The sequence below is a fragment of the Cimex lectularius genome, unplaced genomic scaffold, assembly GCF_000648675.2.
Source record: "Cimex lectularius strain Harlan isolate CLEC.00 unplaced genomic scaffold, Clec_2.1 scaffold193, whole genome shotgun sequence".
NCBI classification, from domain to species: Eukaryota; Metazoa; Arthropoda; class Insecta; order Hemiptera; family Cimicidae; genus Cimex; species Cimex lectularius.
The window spans coordinates 520042-539557 of NW_019392759.1; the positions used below are offsets into that span (position 1 = coordinate 520042).

A 19516-nucleotide genomic window follows, 5' to 3' on the forward strand; every position below is an offset into this window, starting at 1 on the left:
AAACTTTTCGAAGTGAGGTTAGTGACGTAAGAAGGAGCTTTGACTACTTGTCTGAGAACTTTTGATTGGAAAAATTGGGCGAGCTGGCGAGCTGGATGCACTACAGTTCTACTCCAAATGTTCAAAATGGTCGCAATAAAGTCGGAAAATAAGATTTTAGTTCAATGTTGCTCAGACCAATTGATGTGATTTCTTGCGAAACTTGACCGGATGTTTCGTGCCTTGGCAGACGTTCTGACGACCAGCGACAGGCCTCTCAGCTTTTGAAAGCCTTCGCCTTACGGTACATAAACTGACATTAACATTTCTAACTTGTTGAAATCGTAGCTTGATCTCGACAACGGTAGAATGTCGATTACGGAGTACATTCGAAACAATATAATTATAATCTCTAAGATGTGACCCGATGGCGACCTGATCCACGTCTTCTTGAGACTCCACTATGTCGGTAGCGATGGAAGACCTTTCCTTCGGGCAGTTGTTCTGGGAATGAATAAAACCCTGGCCACATATTTACGTCTTCTATCTTCCAACAATGCTATGATTCTAGCCGAATCTGTATTACTTAAAATTATCACTCAAACAAAGTTGAAACTTAAAAATGGTACAACTTAAAAAAATAAAACCACCGGAACATTAGAAAAAAGCTTTACAAAAAATCAACAAAGGTAAGATTGATTATTCAAACATTTATTTATAAAATCCAATTGTAAACACAAGTGAGAGATTTCCTTTCCCGAAAAATGATTGAGCAAACTCATAATCCTAGGCATCGTCGAATTATGTACATAATCGGTTCTAGTTCTCCTACCACAGAATAGATCTTGACTCCTCAAGAGCCTCCGAGGCACCAGAAGAGATATTATGGTCAGGGCATCCTCAACTCCATTGCAGATCGTCCAACCAGTTCCGATAGGTCCCCAAAGGGTCGATTCAACCAATCCAATATATCTCTGTAACTACGACCAGCATACACAAACCTATAGGCCATAATTTTAATAGCTTTCCTTTGGACTCTTTCTATAGATGGAATTATTCATGTATGAAAAGAAGACTAAACATGACTTCTCACGAATACTTGTAATGCCTGATTCAACATTTCTAAACTCCCCCGTCATCCTATTAATAAATCCATGGTTACGAAGGGCCTTACCGTGAATGTGTTCATATACTTGCTGAAGTCACCCCGCTTAACGTTGTTGTTAAAAACGCCTTCAAATTATAAGGATTAGCAAAAAGAGATGCTATTTTTTAATTATAAGCTAAGAAAATAATATGTAGGATTGTACTAAATGAGTGTAGATATATAAAAAATTATAAACAAAAAAGAAGAAAAACAAAAACAAAGAAAAGAAGCGGTAAAAATAGAATGATAGTAAATGACCTTCAAATATGGCACATGAAAGGCTGTAAAATTAATTTTTGAATGATCTAATATTTTCAAATTAGTATGACCAGCCACATGGTTTCACCAAAATCCGTGATCGTGCCACGTCTGTACACTCTCCTTTCTGAGTTAATTTATGATTACAACAATGTATAATGTTGTCTAAATATTTTATATCAATAATCCACGAACTGTTTAACGGAAATTACAATGGTTTGCGACGATTTGAACGTCAACCAAATATTTTTGTTTTCTGTTGATTGTCCGGAAGCAAAGAGGATTTCCTTTAACGCAATGTCTTTCCTGCTTTTTTTCTCTCTCCAAAGTCTCCTTCGTACTCGGAATACAAAATACACTCATAAAATATATATTTTATTTAATTCATAATATTTTTGAAGCAGTTCTACAATCATTATTTTTTATTTACTTAATGTTATTTATTTAAAACTAATCGATAAATTATTGTTTAGTTATAAAATTGAATGTAATATTTTACTGAATATTTTTTAAATTAAAACTGATTATTAGTTACAATGGGTTTCTTTAGTATGCCTTAAAGAATTAATTTTTTTTAAATGCAATGACTTTTATTGTTAATACTTTTTTCCATGTCAAATTATTGAATGTGAAAATTAGTACGTTCTAGAAGAAAGAGCGAACAAAACAAAAATACAAACACGCGTTTACTAGTGAAATAAAAAATCAGCGATTTGCTAAAACGACAAATTTTTATATTTGGTATAGATAGTTTTGACTTCTATTTAAGGTGGTATTGAGATTTATAAGTTTACAAAAGTGTAATGGTACATCTTAGATACATTGAAGGGGTGACAATCCTGCATTAAAAAACATTCATGTTGATGCAAATTGCTAGAGATTTGAACTTGTAGCAATGTGTATCGCGTCTAATACAAAGTTTCAATTCTAAAAAAAACAACATAATTTTTCCTCATTCAATAATTTGATATAGAACATGCGAGATATACCAAACATATTTTTGAAATATTTATTTTATTAATTTAATAGTACTTAGCAATGCTACAAATAATTATCTTATACATTTAGGGTTAGTTTTTAAAGACGCTAATGGATAATTTTGTTTTTATTATTACATGGTTTGTTCAATTTAATAATAAGCAATAATGTTTCATTGTATACTTATTAAATTCGATTTTTTTACAAGCGTTCGCAACAGCAGAGGTCCTATCAACCCTTGGGGTGCCGGTGTTTTTGAAAAAACAAAAAAAACATTGGTAAGTATGTCGAGTTTGAATTCAGGGCCGCTGGATTCGAACCCGGAATATTACCTTACAATGATGTGGCGCCGTATCAACGACTTAAACTGGGTACACACTTACCCGATGCTACCCGATCAATTGCATATCCAAATCCCAATTTTTCATAAGATCGTATTACCCGTGCACATCTGCCCGACGCCACTCTACGCTACTCGATCCCCACCGTCCAGATTTTTCGTCGAGTAGCATCGAGTACAGTCGAAGACAAAAGAACCGGACACTCATATTTTTATGTCAAACTATATGTATTATTGTCGTTATATAAATTCAACATACTTATTTTAATATAAAACAAATTAAGCGAGATCAAAAATTCATTAGTTTTTATCTAAAAAAATTAATTTTAATGATTTGGCAGAAAATTGATCAAAACACCGGAATACAATTTATTGATAGAATCAATTTATTTCATGGATTTGCTCATAAAAATTTTGTTCAAAATAGTGCATTAAGAACAAAAGAGGCGTTGCGATTGCGATACACGCTGTGTGACTGCGTTTGACGTCGAATAGATGTGCACACACTACCAAAACGAGACGAGTGGTCGGGTAGCGTCGGTCACGTCGCATAGCGTTGCATCGGATAATTGTGTTCCCCGCTTTAATCATTGCGTCCACCGGCGCCCTCAAATTCTATTAATTATTGTATTACTATATTTATTTTACTACGTCTTTAAAATATTATTTTTGCCAATAATTACTGCAGAAAAATTTACTATAATGTTAGTGTTTTAAATTCTAACGTTAACGTCTTTATAAAGGTAAACATGGATTAGTTATATCATATTTATTGACGCTTGTTTTGCAGACACTTTAAGTGGTCCTATTCTTCACTGCCTCATTGCTTCTAGAATGCGCTGAATTTGATGATTTTTTCTTTCTCCAAACTGAAATATGTAGTTAAAACAATCAAATACAAGTACCATATGTATATGATTTTATTGTTTAGTTGTGATAATGTGCTACTTAATTTACGGGAGGGTAATTTGATTTGAAAAAGGGTAAATTTGATTTTCGGAAGGGTAAATTTAATTTTGGATTTACATAGGCGCAAATCCGCACATCTACATACATACAAACATGTGCCGAGTTGAGCCTATTCGCTTCTCGTAGTCCTCGTCAATTCCCGATTTTTGCTATATGCAGTAAATTGCCAGCAAGTTTCGAAAATCACCCACCCCGGGTATTGGCAATCCAGGCACCGGGGTTGTGTTCCGCGCGGGGGGTGCTGTTAACTGTTAGGTCAATTGTTGGTGGAGTACTCGATATTCCTCCATCCTTCTTATACATATTATACAACTGGTCTAATTTATGGTCGATGGGGTACTCGATATTCCGCCACTGACCTTTTCATATCACACACTCACGCTAATTAGTACATTCACTCTCGAGACAAGCTAGGTGTACACAACTATTATTTCTCCATAAAATAGAACAACTCCGTTTCTTCCATGAATCTGACCCATATAACCGTGCTCAAGCAAAATTCTTAAATCGGGTGCATTCCTGCGCGCTCGGCGAATGGAGTGAACAAATTGCACCTTTCAACTAGGTGGTACACTTCGAACAACCTTTTTCTACCTACAAGACACGTACGCGGGTTTTGACGCAAAAGTAAATTTCCGTGAGTCAACCTCGCATGGCCTATCCTTAATCGGGTGAGGATGACCCCTCTTCCACTAGTCAGACCTCTGCGGGCCGACTATCGACAGTACTCTTTGATAGGTGAGAGCTTCTCTGCCTATTCGTTGGATCGAGCGGAGTGAATTTGATTAGCAAAAGAATGAATTTAATTGTAAAAATGATAATTTCATTCGCAAAAAGGTGCAGTTGATTTGCAAAAGGTGAATTTTATTTGCATCCGGGTGGTGCATGCGCCTCTTCGTTGGCATACATCGGACATTTCTATTGTCATACAAATCTCGTTAAACTTAAAGTTTTATTTAAAATTATTAATTATTTTGATATTAAATTTAAATTTTTATTCGTATTCGTTCAATCATTTTCCTTTTCCACTGTATTTGTTTTTGAGATATGTCCTCCCTCGACCCTTGGCCCAACTAGCAATGGGTTAGGTGGCTATGCCAACCGAGAGGGGCATTCGAAGGGAATTTTACGTCTTTTCCGGTCCTTTTTGTATAAAGGGAGGAGTTACTTCATTCATAACGTTTCTTTGTCCGTTGACTTTGCATAAACTTACTCCGTCTTTGTTGGTTATCACAGCTATTTCAAAACGTATATTAAATCTCATTTCAGTTATGTTAACAGTTCACAATTCCACGGTCAAACTATGAAAAATACCTCAAATCACCATGATTAGATATTAATTACAACATTATTATTGAATTATTATTGCAACAAAATTACCATTGTGTGCAGAGAAAGCATTTATTTGTTTTTTACCAGTGAAGTTGTCCTTTCAGTTTTAAATAAACTGTATAATTAAATAATTTCTGGTTTTGTTACCACGCTTACCGCAGGAATGAAACAAGGGTTTTAATTTTTTTTCAACAGTTAAAGAAGAGATTCCATTCGTTAGAGAAATATTTTTGGATCCATCGGGTATATTAACAGGTGTACCATTATGTAAAAAGTATTATTTATTATAACATTTTGTTTATATCATTTAATTTCAATCGGAGTTAATATTTTTTGTTTTTATATATAACGTTATATAACTTTCAATTGTAATTAATTTTCAGATGGTTGTAATAAACCAGTTATTTTATATTTGAAAAAGTATCGATAATGGAAGAATCATTTGTTTTTATATTTAATTGTACATGACTTTTAATTATAATTGTAATTAATTTTAACGTGGTTTTTAAGAGACCAATAATTTCATATTAAAAAAATCTCGAATTAATATTAGAATAATCATTTGTTTTTGTATTTAATGTTATATAACTTCATTTTTAATTTGCGCATGGTCTTATAATAGCGCAATTATTATATATATGTATGTATAATTATTTATATATATANTATATATATATATAACTTCTCTGCACAGTCCATTCGGTTTACCAGAGCAGGTTAAAAAAAAAAATACATTATTTACATCGAAAGTATGTAATTGTTAGATGTTAACTATTAGTTTTTTTTCCCGCCAGCAACGAAAGAATAGGGAATTAACGACCGAAAACCCACCAAACAATAACCATGAATCAAATTCATTCATTCACTGTTCTATATTTTTTATCAATGGTAAAAAAGACGAATTTTCGTCGTTCAACAGGAGAGAAGAGCATTAAAATCGAGTGAATAACTGGGCCTTTGGTAATTCAAGCGACACCACATTTCCAAGCTTCTTAAGACGTCTGGAAACTGGCATCGTATTTGTTTCAGCATCGACAACTAATTCCCGAGTAACTTGGGAAGGGAAGACAGCCAAATTCCCTAACTTTTCCTTGTCCAACTTCTTTGTTGCTGAGATCAAAATCCCCAGACTGAAAGTTTTCAAATCAACTGTAGAATTTTCGTTTTACTTCTTCACCAAAAACAGCATTAATACGTAATCTATTACATTAATCAATCACAATACATATTTATAAGAGTATTACTACTTTGCAATTCAATAAGAATTTAGGAAAAAGACCTACGCATATCAGCTAAAGAGTCGCCACTAAAATGCTATCCGAATAACTAAACCAACTAGAACACCGAAAAAAGTGCAATCCACAGACGAAAGAAAAATATTAAACCATAGCAGAAATAGTAAAAAACAGAAAAGTTCGTATGGTTTTCATTTGTTATTGTTTTAATACCGTTATTCAACGTTTCTATTCACAGCGATTATTTGGGCTCTTCGTTCCGATTCTTGGAGGCTGAGGATGTCAATCCATCTTTTCAACGATTGTCATAGCGTAGAATTTGGACAAAATACAGAAGAGTCGAAGAATCATAAATTTTAATTAGAACAGCAGGACACTGGAAAAGATTGTTGCCCCGGGCTACTAACCAGCCGAAATTTGTTTGTTTTTTTCGTTTTACATAAAAATTCGCATTCAAGGGCTTTACAAGGTGCTTAAAAGGAATCTGAATGGTGTTTTCAAATACAATTTTTTAAGACGTGCTCTACTGAAAGGATCTTTTTTTACCTTTCGTTTATCTAATCTCTTTAGAGCAATCCTGTATATTATGATTATTCGGAGATCGTGAGATGCGGTCTGGTGTGAGGTAGGTTTTAGAAAAACATTTTCTTTATCGTGCGAACGTTTCGATCTTAATGAGATCATCTTCAGGGCTCAAAGTGTTTGTTTTCTGCGTAATTGTGCCATTCTAGTGTGTCGTGTTGACTGTGGCAACCCACTTTCACTACTCCTACTATATGAAAAAATACTTAAAAATATGAATAAAATTGCAAATTTTTGTTTATTTTAACGCATGAGCGTATTTTACCCACAAGTCGATAGTGAGTTTCTTTTTATGAATAAACGACAAAGTACTCATATGATAAGGTACTAATTAGCATCGAACGAAGAAATTATTCTGTCGATACTTGAGTAGTATTATTATTATATCGAGTACTGGTATCGAATATTTTGTGGTATCGCACGTCCCTACCTAGAAATACATGCACAACAAAGGGAGGAAATCATATTTTGAAAAAATTGTGTTCACTACTTAAAATATTTTTAACTCGGTTCTTAGGGCCCACTGGCAAGAAAGTGAGGAATATTTTCCGACTTAGAATGGCTAACAAAGTTTCGTTATCATTGGCGATACTACGTACGTATCCCACATGCATGATATTGATATCTAGAATGTTGGTTTTAAAATGTTTTTGTCACCAAAGTAGGTTAAAATGATTAAAAAAATAAGATATATTTATCTGCTAATTCTTGGGGGGGGGGAGGGACTGTTCATGAGTTATAGCTAAAAGCCAAATAGGATGCTAAAGGCCTGATTTTTTTGATTATTCGTGTACTTGTGGATATTATAAACAAATTTTTATTATTGTATTTAATAATATTTTTTTATTTACCGGCGTCGATACATCGACGGGCTGTGCAGTGATAGATTTATTTTTTGCGTTATGCTGTCCTTCCCCAAAAGGTCCGATATGTTGTCAATCCGGTTTCCACCGCTGATCCCAGTCCAACTCCTCAATTCAGTGTTGAACCTGAGCGGTTTTATCTGAAAATATTGCTACGACCTTTTATATTGGATTTCCGCGAACGAAGCGATAAGACACTTACAAAAGTGTTAACGTTACTTCTTCTGGCATGGCTGGCGTTTTTCATTTTCTGCAAGTCCGAAGTCGAAACATTCACATTGTTCTTCGAATTAAACAATGATTTCTCCTTAGCCCTGACTAGTAAAATGTTAGTCAGAGATCTTTTAAGACGGTACGATTGCACTCTGGCCCTTGCTTTCCCACTATAGAAAAGTTCGTGATTCTAAAAAAAATAATATATATATATATATATATATATATATATAATTGTATTTAACGTACACAAACACATTGGAAGTACACAATTAACACACGAATAAATATAAAAAATAACATGCAGCCTATTATCTTATTTGTGCTCTCTCCATTACGATTTTATGCTGTGTTATTATCGTTTCTCTTTTCTTGAGTTAACGTGAGAGGTTGTAAAGTGGATGTGGGTGTAAAAAGTCCAGCCGCCGCGGGGCTGTACATTAAAAAAAAACAGTCTGAAACATCACACGTTGACGTTTGAAATAGAACATGAAATCACACTACGCAAGATCATAAAAGAACGCTCAGTTTGCATTGAAATATCGCAACAACCTTCTTTTATACAAGGAGAAAAGAAAAAAAGAAACGAATACACTTAAAATGCATGGTGGTGAATCGCAGTGGAAGTGTTCAGTCATTCCAATCTCATGGAATAATTTATTAAAATTTTATATTATATTCAAATTAGTTCGTAATAAAGAAAAAAATTCAATTTTTCTTTTCCAAGTTGGTATAATGTTTGCAGAGTTACAGAAAAGCATTCTTGTCATACACGAGGGATCAGAACCACATTCCAATCTTTTATCGTATTAATATAAATTCATAACTCATAGACACTGCCAGGATTCACGCCCTAACTACTTTTAAAAAGACAGCCTAAACTGCCCAATAATGAATAGGGATATTTGTAACTTATTCTTATTCTATTAATTTTAGTTAAATGGAACGATATATTCCTGTTAATTGGATAAAGTGCCAATAGGAGGCCTGGTAGTGGATCGCAGCGCATCACGACGCTACGGGAGGACAGAAATATTGTCATTGCAGCAAGACGAATCATTTCCATTGCCCGCCAGATCGTAAATGAAGTACAAGATGTTTTGTCAAGGCCTTTATCAACACAAACGATTCGTAATCGGATGCCCCTTTGAGACACCTGCAGGAACTGCCCGCCACCAGCAACACATGAGAATATGGTGGAGCGAGCGCCTAGAAGAGAACACAAACGGAATACTGTTACGTTTACTGATGAATCGCCTTTCTGTCTGTATAGTGATAGCAGGCGCCGAAGTGCCTATCTAGAACAGGGGATGCGTACAATGCCAGAGTTCGTCCTCCCTTCAGTGAAGTTGGAGAAGGCCGTGGAATGGTCTGGGCTGGAATTTACACTGGAGGACGAACTGGACTCCGAATTGTTGGAGGCAACCTCACCGCAGTCCGTTATGTCCAAGAAATTATCGAGGAATACATCCCTCAAACCAGGGATCTCACTGGCAAGGAATTTCGATGTTCGGATGACAATGCCAGACCTCATAGAGGCAGAGTTGTTCATCAATGTTTAGAAAACCTATTTCCTTTGTTCCCCTTTCCCCCATTGTTTCCAGACGTCAATCCCATTGATCACATATGGGATGCGTTGCAGAGAAGGCTTTTCGATCACCATCCGCAGCCAGTTGACTTGCAATAACTGAGTGCAGCGTTGCAACATCTATGGAGTGAAATTCCTTATGAAATTAGGGACAACAGTATTCCTTAAGAGTATGCCTACCAGGTGCACGGAGGTTTTAGCTAACAGAGGACATTATACACGGTATTAATTGTTTTAAAAAATTATTGTGTCCAATAAACAAAATTATATAATTAAAAACTTTTATTTTGTTATTTTTAAAAATCCCTTAATTAAATTTTCCTTCAGTAAAAAACATAATAATTACTAATAAATTTTAATGTAATTTATAATAAAAATAAAATAAAAATGCTACAAAATAGTTAAGATCCTTATTCATTTTTGAGCAGTTAATTAAACATGACAGGCACTTATATACCATTACAATTCTCGTTTTTGAATTTGAATTTTTTCATTGGTGTCTACTAATATTCGGAAAATTTCCAAGGATGTATGTCTCATAGTCCATTCCGGCGAAGTGTGTAAACCTGTCAGTTTGGGGGGGGGGTGTCCAATTTCGGAGTTGTCTGTAAATACTTCATTTCCTCACCATTGAACAATTCCATATTGATAATTAACAAATCTGTATTACTGGTAAGCATGCTGCGAGGGACGAGAGGCCGAAGGGAAAAGCAAGATACAAGCTGAGCCGGACTGTTCATCTTCAGTAACCAGACATACTCCATTGGTCGGAACGACGCCCTTGTGGGCGCGTGGATACGTTCTTCGCCTTGGAACTCGAAAGTTGGCGACACATGTCCATCCTCCGTTCCTTATTATTTTTTTCCTCTTTCAATTTTTCATTTTTTTCACTTTCTGCTCTTCCCCTTTCTTTCCCTCTATTCTTCTTTTCCTAATTTTTGTATTTACCGTTACCCAAAAATACCATGGCGCTCAACTATTTCTTCCCACTCCCTACCTTTCTCCTTTATGGGGGGGGGCACATTTTGTTCTGGCCGAATTCGGACCGCAAAAATACCTGACTGGCCGCTCTTTCAGGTCAGCCAGGGAACATCATTCTCCGACTACTATCATGCTAAGGCTGGAGTCTCACTGGGTAGTATCCTTGGTCTCATCCTGTATTCATCTTATAAGGCTGACTTCCCTACACAACCTGACATATTAATTCACATTTTACAAATGATATCCTGTCCTCCCATAAAGATATTTTTTTGCAGGGAAATGTGCTGAGACCGTCCTATAAAGGGTTAAAATTTTTTGGAAGATGAGAAACAATTAAAACAAGAGGTTAATCAAGAATATTATGATATCCAGGGTTAAAAATGTATAAGTAAATTTTATATCTAATTGTCTTTGGATTATCAACGCATGCTTAAATGAAAACGAATTGTTATTCAACATTATTTATCTGACACCTACTAAGATACTGTTATGTACTGTTATCAAAAACTGTAATTGTACATTTTTGCTTACCTTATTTCTGCACGGCTGAAATGCATTTACGACTATTTTGGAACCATTCTCCAGAGTCATTTTCGAAAGGCAGTGACATGATAGATTACGGCCGGGTGCGTTATTTATATCTGTATGGAAAACAGGCCGGCGGTCGCTCGTACTCGGTTTTTCAGTTAAACCGTTAAATTTGTGAACTGAAATATTTCTTTAATTAGTTCTCGTCTACAATTGTAAAATAATAATTCGGCAAACGCACCCACGGCCTGTTGATACCCCTGCGCGAGAAGGGTGAAGAACGTTGTCAAGTGTTTCTGAAGCAGACACTTATTAAAACAATAATACAATCCAAACATAAAACATGTTACATTAAAAAATAGATTTATTCCTATATTTACACCTTCAACTCTAGTTCCTTGTCAGTTATGACAAAACTTTTGGCAGAGAAGTTCCTTAACGATTTGAACACGGAGATCACTGTGGATGGTTTTATTAGAGACTTAAACAGTGGCATTTTAATTTTTACTTGGGGTTTTGGTTTGAACAGTATCTAGGATGAATTAGAATGTTTGATTGAGTCTCTATTCCGAAGTACACGCAAAAGGCGAAAAACATGTTTAATTTGTGTGGGTCCATTGACGAATGGGAGTTTTGTTATTTGGTATAGGGGAGATTGCTGGTCGAGTAGTCTCGACTCTAATGTCATGGGGGAAGTAGGAAAGTCGGCAATGTATATTGTCAAAAGGATCAATTAAGGATATGTCCTTGATGGATGTAACAAATTTAATACCGCCTTAATCTCCCTCTCTATGTCTATCAATATCACTCACTTTCTCTCTCATTTATATTATAATAATTATATTAGCCTCTCCATCTCCGTATAAGCCTCTGTGCTCCTCACGACTTCAACAAATTGTAAACACAACTGGTCTCTCAGCAACATCCATTTATACGTGAACTTTGCAAATTCGTAAAAGTTTTTCTTCTACGTAATTTTGTATTTTCCTCGTTTAAGTTTACAATAAACAATCAAATGCACATCATAGGTTTTTCAATGCTTGTTCCGTTGGTGCAATCAGATGTACTGTAGGATTAATATTTTATGAAGGACGTGGGTTTTACGGGGGAATCTCGAATAAAATTGAGAAAAGACGACCGTTCACGAGACAACCTATACGTGTCTGTCGGTATATCAACTAACTTACTCACTCACCCTCTCTCTTTCTCTCTTTCTCTTTCTTTCTCTCTCTCTCTCTCTCTCTCTCCCTCTCTGTCTCCTCTTTTCTCTCTTTCTCTCTCTGTCTTTCGAGCTCATAAATTAGCTTATCATATAATTTAATGAATTTTTAATATAATTTACTGAATTTTATGTAACTATCTCAGTTTACAAGTATTTCTGGGAATTTATTTCGGTTTTCATTGTCACGCAAACAAGTTTGTATATTAAAATTAATGATTTGGGGTATATAGGCTCAACTCTGCAGACTAATATATTTGTATTATAATAGTAAGGGAACTTCTGACTTCTCGCAGTAAACCGTCAGGCCTAGGTCTTATCCACTCTTTCGCCGAAGTTTTTACTTCAGGGGCTGTAAACAGATAGGTATTTTTATCCCCTAATGCATGTTTTTAAGGCTAGGTATAGTCTCATTCGTTTTGGTCAGTGTTCTACCCTCCATTATACACTGAGAGTCAATGGAGTATAGAATATTCCATCGGCCCTCTCACACTCTAAAGGTGTCCTTTTTTAGATGGCCCGGCTGAATTTTGTCTTGAACCAATGAGGCTAACAAAAATCCCTGTATAGTAGCTATTAAATTCATTCATTCGCAATATACGCAAAAGGAAATACAAAACAAGGGACCTTTACGTAATATGTACAATAAAATAACCATGGTTCTTCAAAAAATCGGAATAGGAGGCCAAGACACTCATTGCCAAGGACAAGCTAGCAATCCTAAACGCTCTCTATAACAAGACGAAGAATGAGTACTTTCGATTAACTTGGGACACTTTGAGAGACCCCCATCCACATGCTGAACACGTATTACGGCTTTGGACCAAAAGTAAGTGTCTGTGTGTCACCTCACATGGCCTATTCTTAACAGGGTGATGATGATACTTCTTCTACAATTCCGAGCTTAGCTGCCGATCAGCTCCTACTGACGCTACCATTTCCTTTTAATCATATTTTCTAATATTTCTTCAAATGATTTACATATATTTTTTATTATACTGCTGATGCAAAGATTAAGTGAAAAGATTAAGATGCTTTCAGTATTTTTTTAAAGACGAGAAAGTACGTTTGATGATCTGTTCCAACCCTTGTTGGCCCTGAATAAAAACTATTTTAAACTTTAGTAAGGAGGAAAGGAAAGATTTTTTAATTTGCCATTCGACCGCCGCACAAAGGGTGTTATTATTTCATTTCAAATTAATACATGTATAAAAAAATTTCCATTCTTCCTATAACGAGAAACGTATTGAATAATTCATCGCTGTAATCGATTGTCGATTACAGAGTCAAATTGGGAAATACTAACTGCCCCGGATTGTCGGGCACCCAGCAAATAAAGCTCGCGAGAGGGAAGTGACTATCGAAAAAATTGAATTAATTGAATAATTGAAACTAACACGAAAAACGGTTTCACCAGGCCCAAATACATTGCGCAACTTTGTACAAGTCATTAATTCACTATTTTCGTGGTCCGCTTGACCAATTAATACAAGACAATTAATTAAGGTTTTTTTTTAGTTGAGATGAAAAAAAGTTAATGGCACTAGAGGGATTCGAACCCACGACCTTCGGCTAGATACGCCGCTGCTCTACCACCTGAGCTATCGTGACCTCGATCCACTCGGACATCAACTCCCCATCTCAACCCCACCTTATGAGTTTTGCCTTATGAGTTTTGTCGTATCTAGCCGAAGGTCGTGGGTTCGAATCCCTCTAGTCCCCTTAACTTTTTTTCATCTCAACTAAAAAAAACCTTAATTAATTGTTTTGTACAAGTCATTAAAACTTCTTTTCTTCTTTTTTAATTTTAAATTCGTCTCTATTTATATAGAAATCGTGTGAAATTTAGTAAATTATTTAGCAAACAGAAACAACACACTTTTGAAAAATATATTAATAATAAAACTTGCCAACTGCAAAGCTAATGTAGTTACATTTCATATCTTCTTTTTTTAAAGACTATAAAAAATAATAAGTCAAAAACCGTATAAATATACAATATAATGCACACACGGATGTGTACAACATCTCTGCTAACTAGTGTGGAATCCTAACATATGACTAAAAATACAAATATCTAACAAAAGACCTACAATTAGACAAGTACGAAGGCTACGGGGACTTAATCAACGTATAACCAAATTTAAAAATAAGTAAATAGAGACAAATGGTTGTTATTCTCCTGATAGCACATAAAACACTTACACTCAGTCAATTTAACCATCGCACAAACGTCATTAATATCAATAATACAAGTCAAGTCTTAAGAAAAGCCCGTAGTCACCTGTTGGTCATGCCAAGCCTCGCTTTCTCGATTTCACCAACGATTAATATCCACGTTGACAACATTTCATTAGGACAACTACAAATTACATTTTATCTTGGAATAAATAGTGTTCATACTCGAAAAACTAAATGTACATAAAAGTCTTAACAACAAGATTAATTTAATCTACTTGTAAAATGCTTTAAAACATATAATACAGAAATATTTAGATTTTGTGTTAAACGATATAAAAACATTAATTTTTTGTAAATCGAATTTCCACATCACATTTAATCGCTTTCCTCTCCTTTGGAAGTTTTCCTCTGTATGTATGATAGCTAAACCTTAAAATCATCAGCCTTCTTCCTATCCACGGCAAAGTTCTTTCAAGCTTCTTCTTCTTCGTCGTCACACTTCGAACCTTTAAATATTATCGCCAATCACGAATTCAGATTCTGCGGCTATCTACTAATAGTCGAGAGCAAACCCATCGTGTTGTCGACACCATAGCCAACTCCTTCGATGTTAAACTGCCTCGGTTTTTCCTTGGCATATCCCAGGCCTTTGATCGCGTATGGCACGTGTGCTTGTTGCGGAAGCTGAAGGGCAGCCTTCCATTTACATGCTACCTTAATCCTTCCTAACAATCCGATATTTCCAAGTAACCTTCCATAAGTGTTCCAAGTAACACCTCTTCCTCTTCTATTTTTCCCATTTTAGCCAACTTCCCCTAGGAAGCACACTTCCTCCATTACATTGCGCCTTGTTTACAGCTGATCTCCCATTACATTCCGACACCTTAGCCTTCACATACGGTGATGACATGAAAATCTTCTCTCCAAACAAATATAGTGTAACTTCTCTCCGCATCCTCCAATCCCATTTCATACTCTTCGGCTTCGGCAGTGGAACATCACGGTAAACGATCAAAAATCTAAATACATAGTTTTCACTCTTAATTGTAAAACTCTCCCACTGTCTATTTATGTGACAGTGTATATACGGCGTCCCAATTCCTCCAGGGAATACTATACGATATCTTGGACTTTACTTAGACAAAAACGAATACATATTACGTACACACACCCACACGACTAAAACGAATTGACCTTATTTATAAGGGTGCTGAAGAGACTAAGTGACAAAAGATCTAAGCCGACCTTACTCTGCCCTAATTGCCCCAATTTGGAACTACGGACTTGAATTGTACGGGACAGCCAAGCGTTCCAGTGAAAGAACAATCCAATCCCTACAATCCAAAATCCTTCGCACAATACTTTTATGGGCTCGAAGAGGCAAAAATTAAAAATATTTAAAAAAGTGTATTTCAGCCGTTGTTTTGCATTGGTTTTAAGGTTCTATCAGGTAATATCAGTCGATATGTTTTCTTTTGTTACCTAGGATAAAAAAATAGTTATCAGGATTGTATTTAATGAGATTAGGTTTATAAGAAGTTAAAAATAGTTATCAGGATTGTATTTAATGAGATTAGGTATATAAGAAGTTTTAAAAATCAAAAGAGGATATCAGGAATTTCTGTCACACGGGAGGAAAACATCAAACTACTTGTTGGATGTGACGAACGATTCGATGAAATGAAAACCTTAGTGTCACGAATGGGATCGAACCCACGACCTTCGACTTAGTCGATTTCGTATCCCGTTAGATAAAAAGTATAATCAATTGGTATTACACGACTGATTTAAATCACGATAAGATAAAAATAATTTCAGATTACAAAAATAAATATTGAAAAAAATCTTTTACCAAAATGTTGTGATATTACGTTATTGATTTCAATCACAATAAGATAAAAATAATTTTATAAAATAAAAATAAATGTTGAAAAAAGTCTTCTATCAAAATGAATGCTAATCTTTGACATTTCTCGTTTTTGATAAACAAATTGTTTTAAATAAAACGTAGATATATGAGTCAGGTCAGATATGATTTTGTATGGAAGATATTTTTAACCCAATATTTATTGAAATTATAGCTTCAATACCCTTTGTTTTTATTCTTTATCGTGCGGTGTAAATAAATAAAAAAGTGAATATCTGCACCTGACCCTAGTTAAAAGTGATAATACGATCATGACGTCACAGTCATACCGTTAATAATACCATATATGTGTATTAATTATTCCCGTTTTTATGACGGGAGGGTAAGTACTTGGGATCACCCATTTCAATAAAACGTATTTGGTGATACTAAGTAGAAAGATTTAAAAACGTGGCCCTAACCGTAGGAACTGAGAAAAAAATATGTTAATAAAATTTACAAAATTCTTTTTAATATGGATTTCTATCCTTATACAGGCATTTGAAGGTTATTATATATTATGCGGTTTGTTTGTTTATTTCATCTAGGATATGAAATTAATAGAGTTGTTTTATTGTATATCAAATGCCCATCAAAAAACCGAGCACCCTGTTTTTGCACGAACAAATGGCCCGATCGGGAGAGGGTGATGGGTTTTTTCATGAACATACCCTCTTTTTACTAATACCCTTTTTGCACAGAATGTAATTAGTTCCATGGTATTCCACGTTTTAAGTGCTAATAATGATTTGTTGAAAGTTGCGAATTAAGCTTTTTGGCGTATAAACGTGCGATTTGCCCTTCCGTACACAGTTTGAAGGCTATAATCTTTAATTTATATGCTTTTTCATTTTTTTTAAATCGCGAATAACTCGAAAACGCTAGAGAAATCGGGGAAGGTCACCGATAGAAAGGTTATTAAAATTTCCTATCGATTGCTGTAGGCCGCCGGTTCAAGAACGATTTCCTGACTCCACAGCTCAATTTGAAGTTTTCGTAAAAAGTGCAAAAATTAACATGTTACCGAATTTTTCAATTTACTGATGAATCACTGAAGCTATGAAAACATCTACAAGGCATCTTCTTCAGCGTAAAATCTTCTAAGAAATGGGACCGAGTTCAAGTCAAAGGCTGAGAAAACATACATTTCGAAAGTTGGCCATTTTTTCGTTCCAAAACCGGGTGTCGGTTTTTTTTGACGGGCAGTGTATATAGAAAAAACAACACTGTTTCCTCCAAGAATCGTCAGAGGACCCAGATACTCTGCTGCGCACAAGCACAATTCTCATGTCAGGTGGCATTCCTAAGCGTTCTCTATATGGAGCCAAGGAATTGCACCCTTAAATTCGGTGGGACACATCGAGCAAAATTTCTCTACATGTCGGACACATACGTGGACTTTGGCCCAAAAGTAAGTGTCAGCGTGTCAACCTCGCATTACCTACATTTAATCCGGTGAACATTACCCTTCTTTTGCGAGTAAGGTCTAAACAAGATTGATAGTTGACAATCGTGATATTATGGGAGAAAATTCATCACGCTGGTTTGCTATCGAAATAATTGAAAATGTTGATTTGTTTATTTTTTGGAATAGGTTACACAAGGAAGAAGATACCCAAGAAAAAAAAAATATATGAAAAAATAAACTTTTGGAACAAGTATGCACATGTTTTATTTTATTATACTATATTTGCGTTATTAAGCTAAATTGTAATATTATTGAAGTTTCCCATCTTTAAGGATGTTTGCCGTTTCGCCGATAATAGTGTTGCTTTTATAAAAATTGAATATATATATATGTATGTGCAACTGAATACACAAATGCTCAATCTTATATATAAAAATTAAGGACATTCTTAAGGGGCTGGGGTGGGACTAATGGGAAGGTTAAAAGGTGCCCACTCGAAATAAGACCCTCCAATTAGCCTATTTCCTCCGCTTTAACATGATGGGTGGTCAATTTAGGTATTAAGGGCAAATTATTACAAGCTGTGGGATTTCAAAAGATCCTAGCGATTACATTGAAAATATATTTTAAAAATTAGTCGTTTGATAATTTTTTATATGTGCCAACAATTTTAAACATTCTTAGACAATGAACAGAAAAACACGACAAATAGAAGAATCATCATTCATGCTTAACTTATACATATATTATTGGCAGAATTTCTCTTATGATTCCTTCAATCACACACTAACTACTTATCAAATGGAAAATAAACTCACAAACAACATGTCGCTTTCTTCTTTCGATGATTTCGAGTCGAATGGTTCTGAGATGCAAATTAACTTCTTAATGGGGGGTTGCTGACTTAAATAGTTTTTGACAGGTGATAAAAGCGGCGGAACAAATTGCATTTTGCTTTTTTTAAGATTGCGTAAGCCCGTTATCGCGAATTCTGAAGATATCGTTAATGCTGAAAACTTATCTAAGAAAATTTGTATTGTTCCTTTAGATTCTTACAATTGTATCTTTATATTGGCTTAACTTAAAACAGCTTCGATAAATGAGATTACCATTATCGTATTTAAATTTCTATAATGAATAATGTACTGAATCACTGCATTTTATTCAATTGCAATTGTGTGAATTTATGATAAATGAGGTAGAATATTAAATAAATCAGTATACACAGAGACACGATCATTTTCTTGCATGTTTTGTAATAAGTGAATTAAGTATCTTATTGGCCGATCACTCTTTACGGATTAAATAAAAAATAAAAATGAAATAAAATACGGTTTGAACATAAGCCAAATATGTAGGGCAATCAAGGTACAACGGCCTTCATTAGTGGCATGTCCCCCATGACAATGAATGACCCCATATTTCTTTTGTGACGGGAGATAAAATTATTGAACTAGGGCTCGGTCGAGTCCAACACTGCACATTTAGTTTAACACGTATTTCATTAATGTAAAATTGTTGATAACATTGATGTATGATGGAAAAAATGATCGAAACGCTCGGTACGAATCCGACAAGAAGCTTGTATCATAAGATTCCCTGCCTGACGGCTTTTCAGTAAAAACGAATAATATAAAGCGTACGTGATACGTCCTAAGTATCGAAGCGACGCCGCTGATTTTTTCTGTTTATTATTATTATTTTTTATTGGCTCGATAAATTTTTCCATCCACATGATTAACAATTTAAGTTGTAACAGATCTTTGGAAATTATTTCAAGTAGAGTTACACTTTTATGTACAAACACAT

The 19516-nt window shown here is 34.9% G+C and overlaps 1 protein-coding gene across 2 annotated transcripts; it reads right to left on the minus strand.

Annotated features, from left to right (window-relative positions):
* Positions 1-1832: 1832 nt before the first annotated feature.
* LOC106672729 lies at positions 1833-18672 on the minus strand. 2 transcript variants are annotated; one of them, XM_014404380.2, is made up of 6 exons: positions 18526-18672; positions 11235-11289; positions 10997-11172; positions 7886-8086; positions 7672-7835; positions 1833-3571 (listed from the first exon to the last, which is right to left on the minus strand). In XM_014404380.2, exons 1-6 carry the CDS (start codon positions 18655-18657, stop codon positions 3532-3534), a joined length of 768 nt encoding a protein of 255 aa, XP_014259866.2. In that variant the 5' UTR covers positions 18658-18672; the 3' UTR covers positions 1833-3531. The 2 variants fall into 2 exon arrangements, with proteins under 2 accessions (XP_014259866.2, XP_014259865.2); XM_014404379.2 differs by having other exon boundaries at positions 11235-11301.
* Positions 18673-19516: the final 844 nt, after the last annotated feature.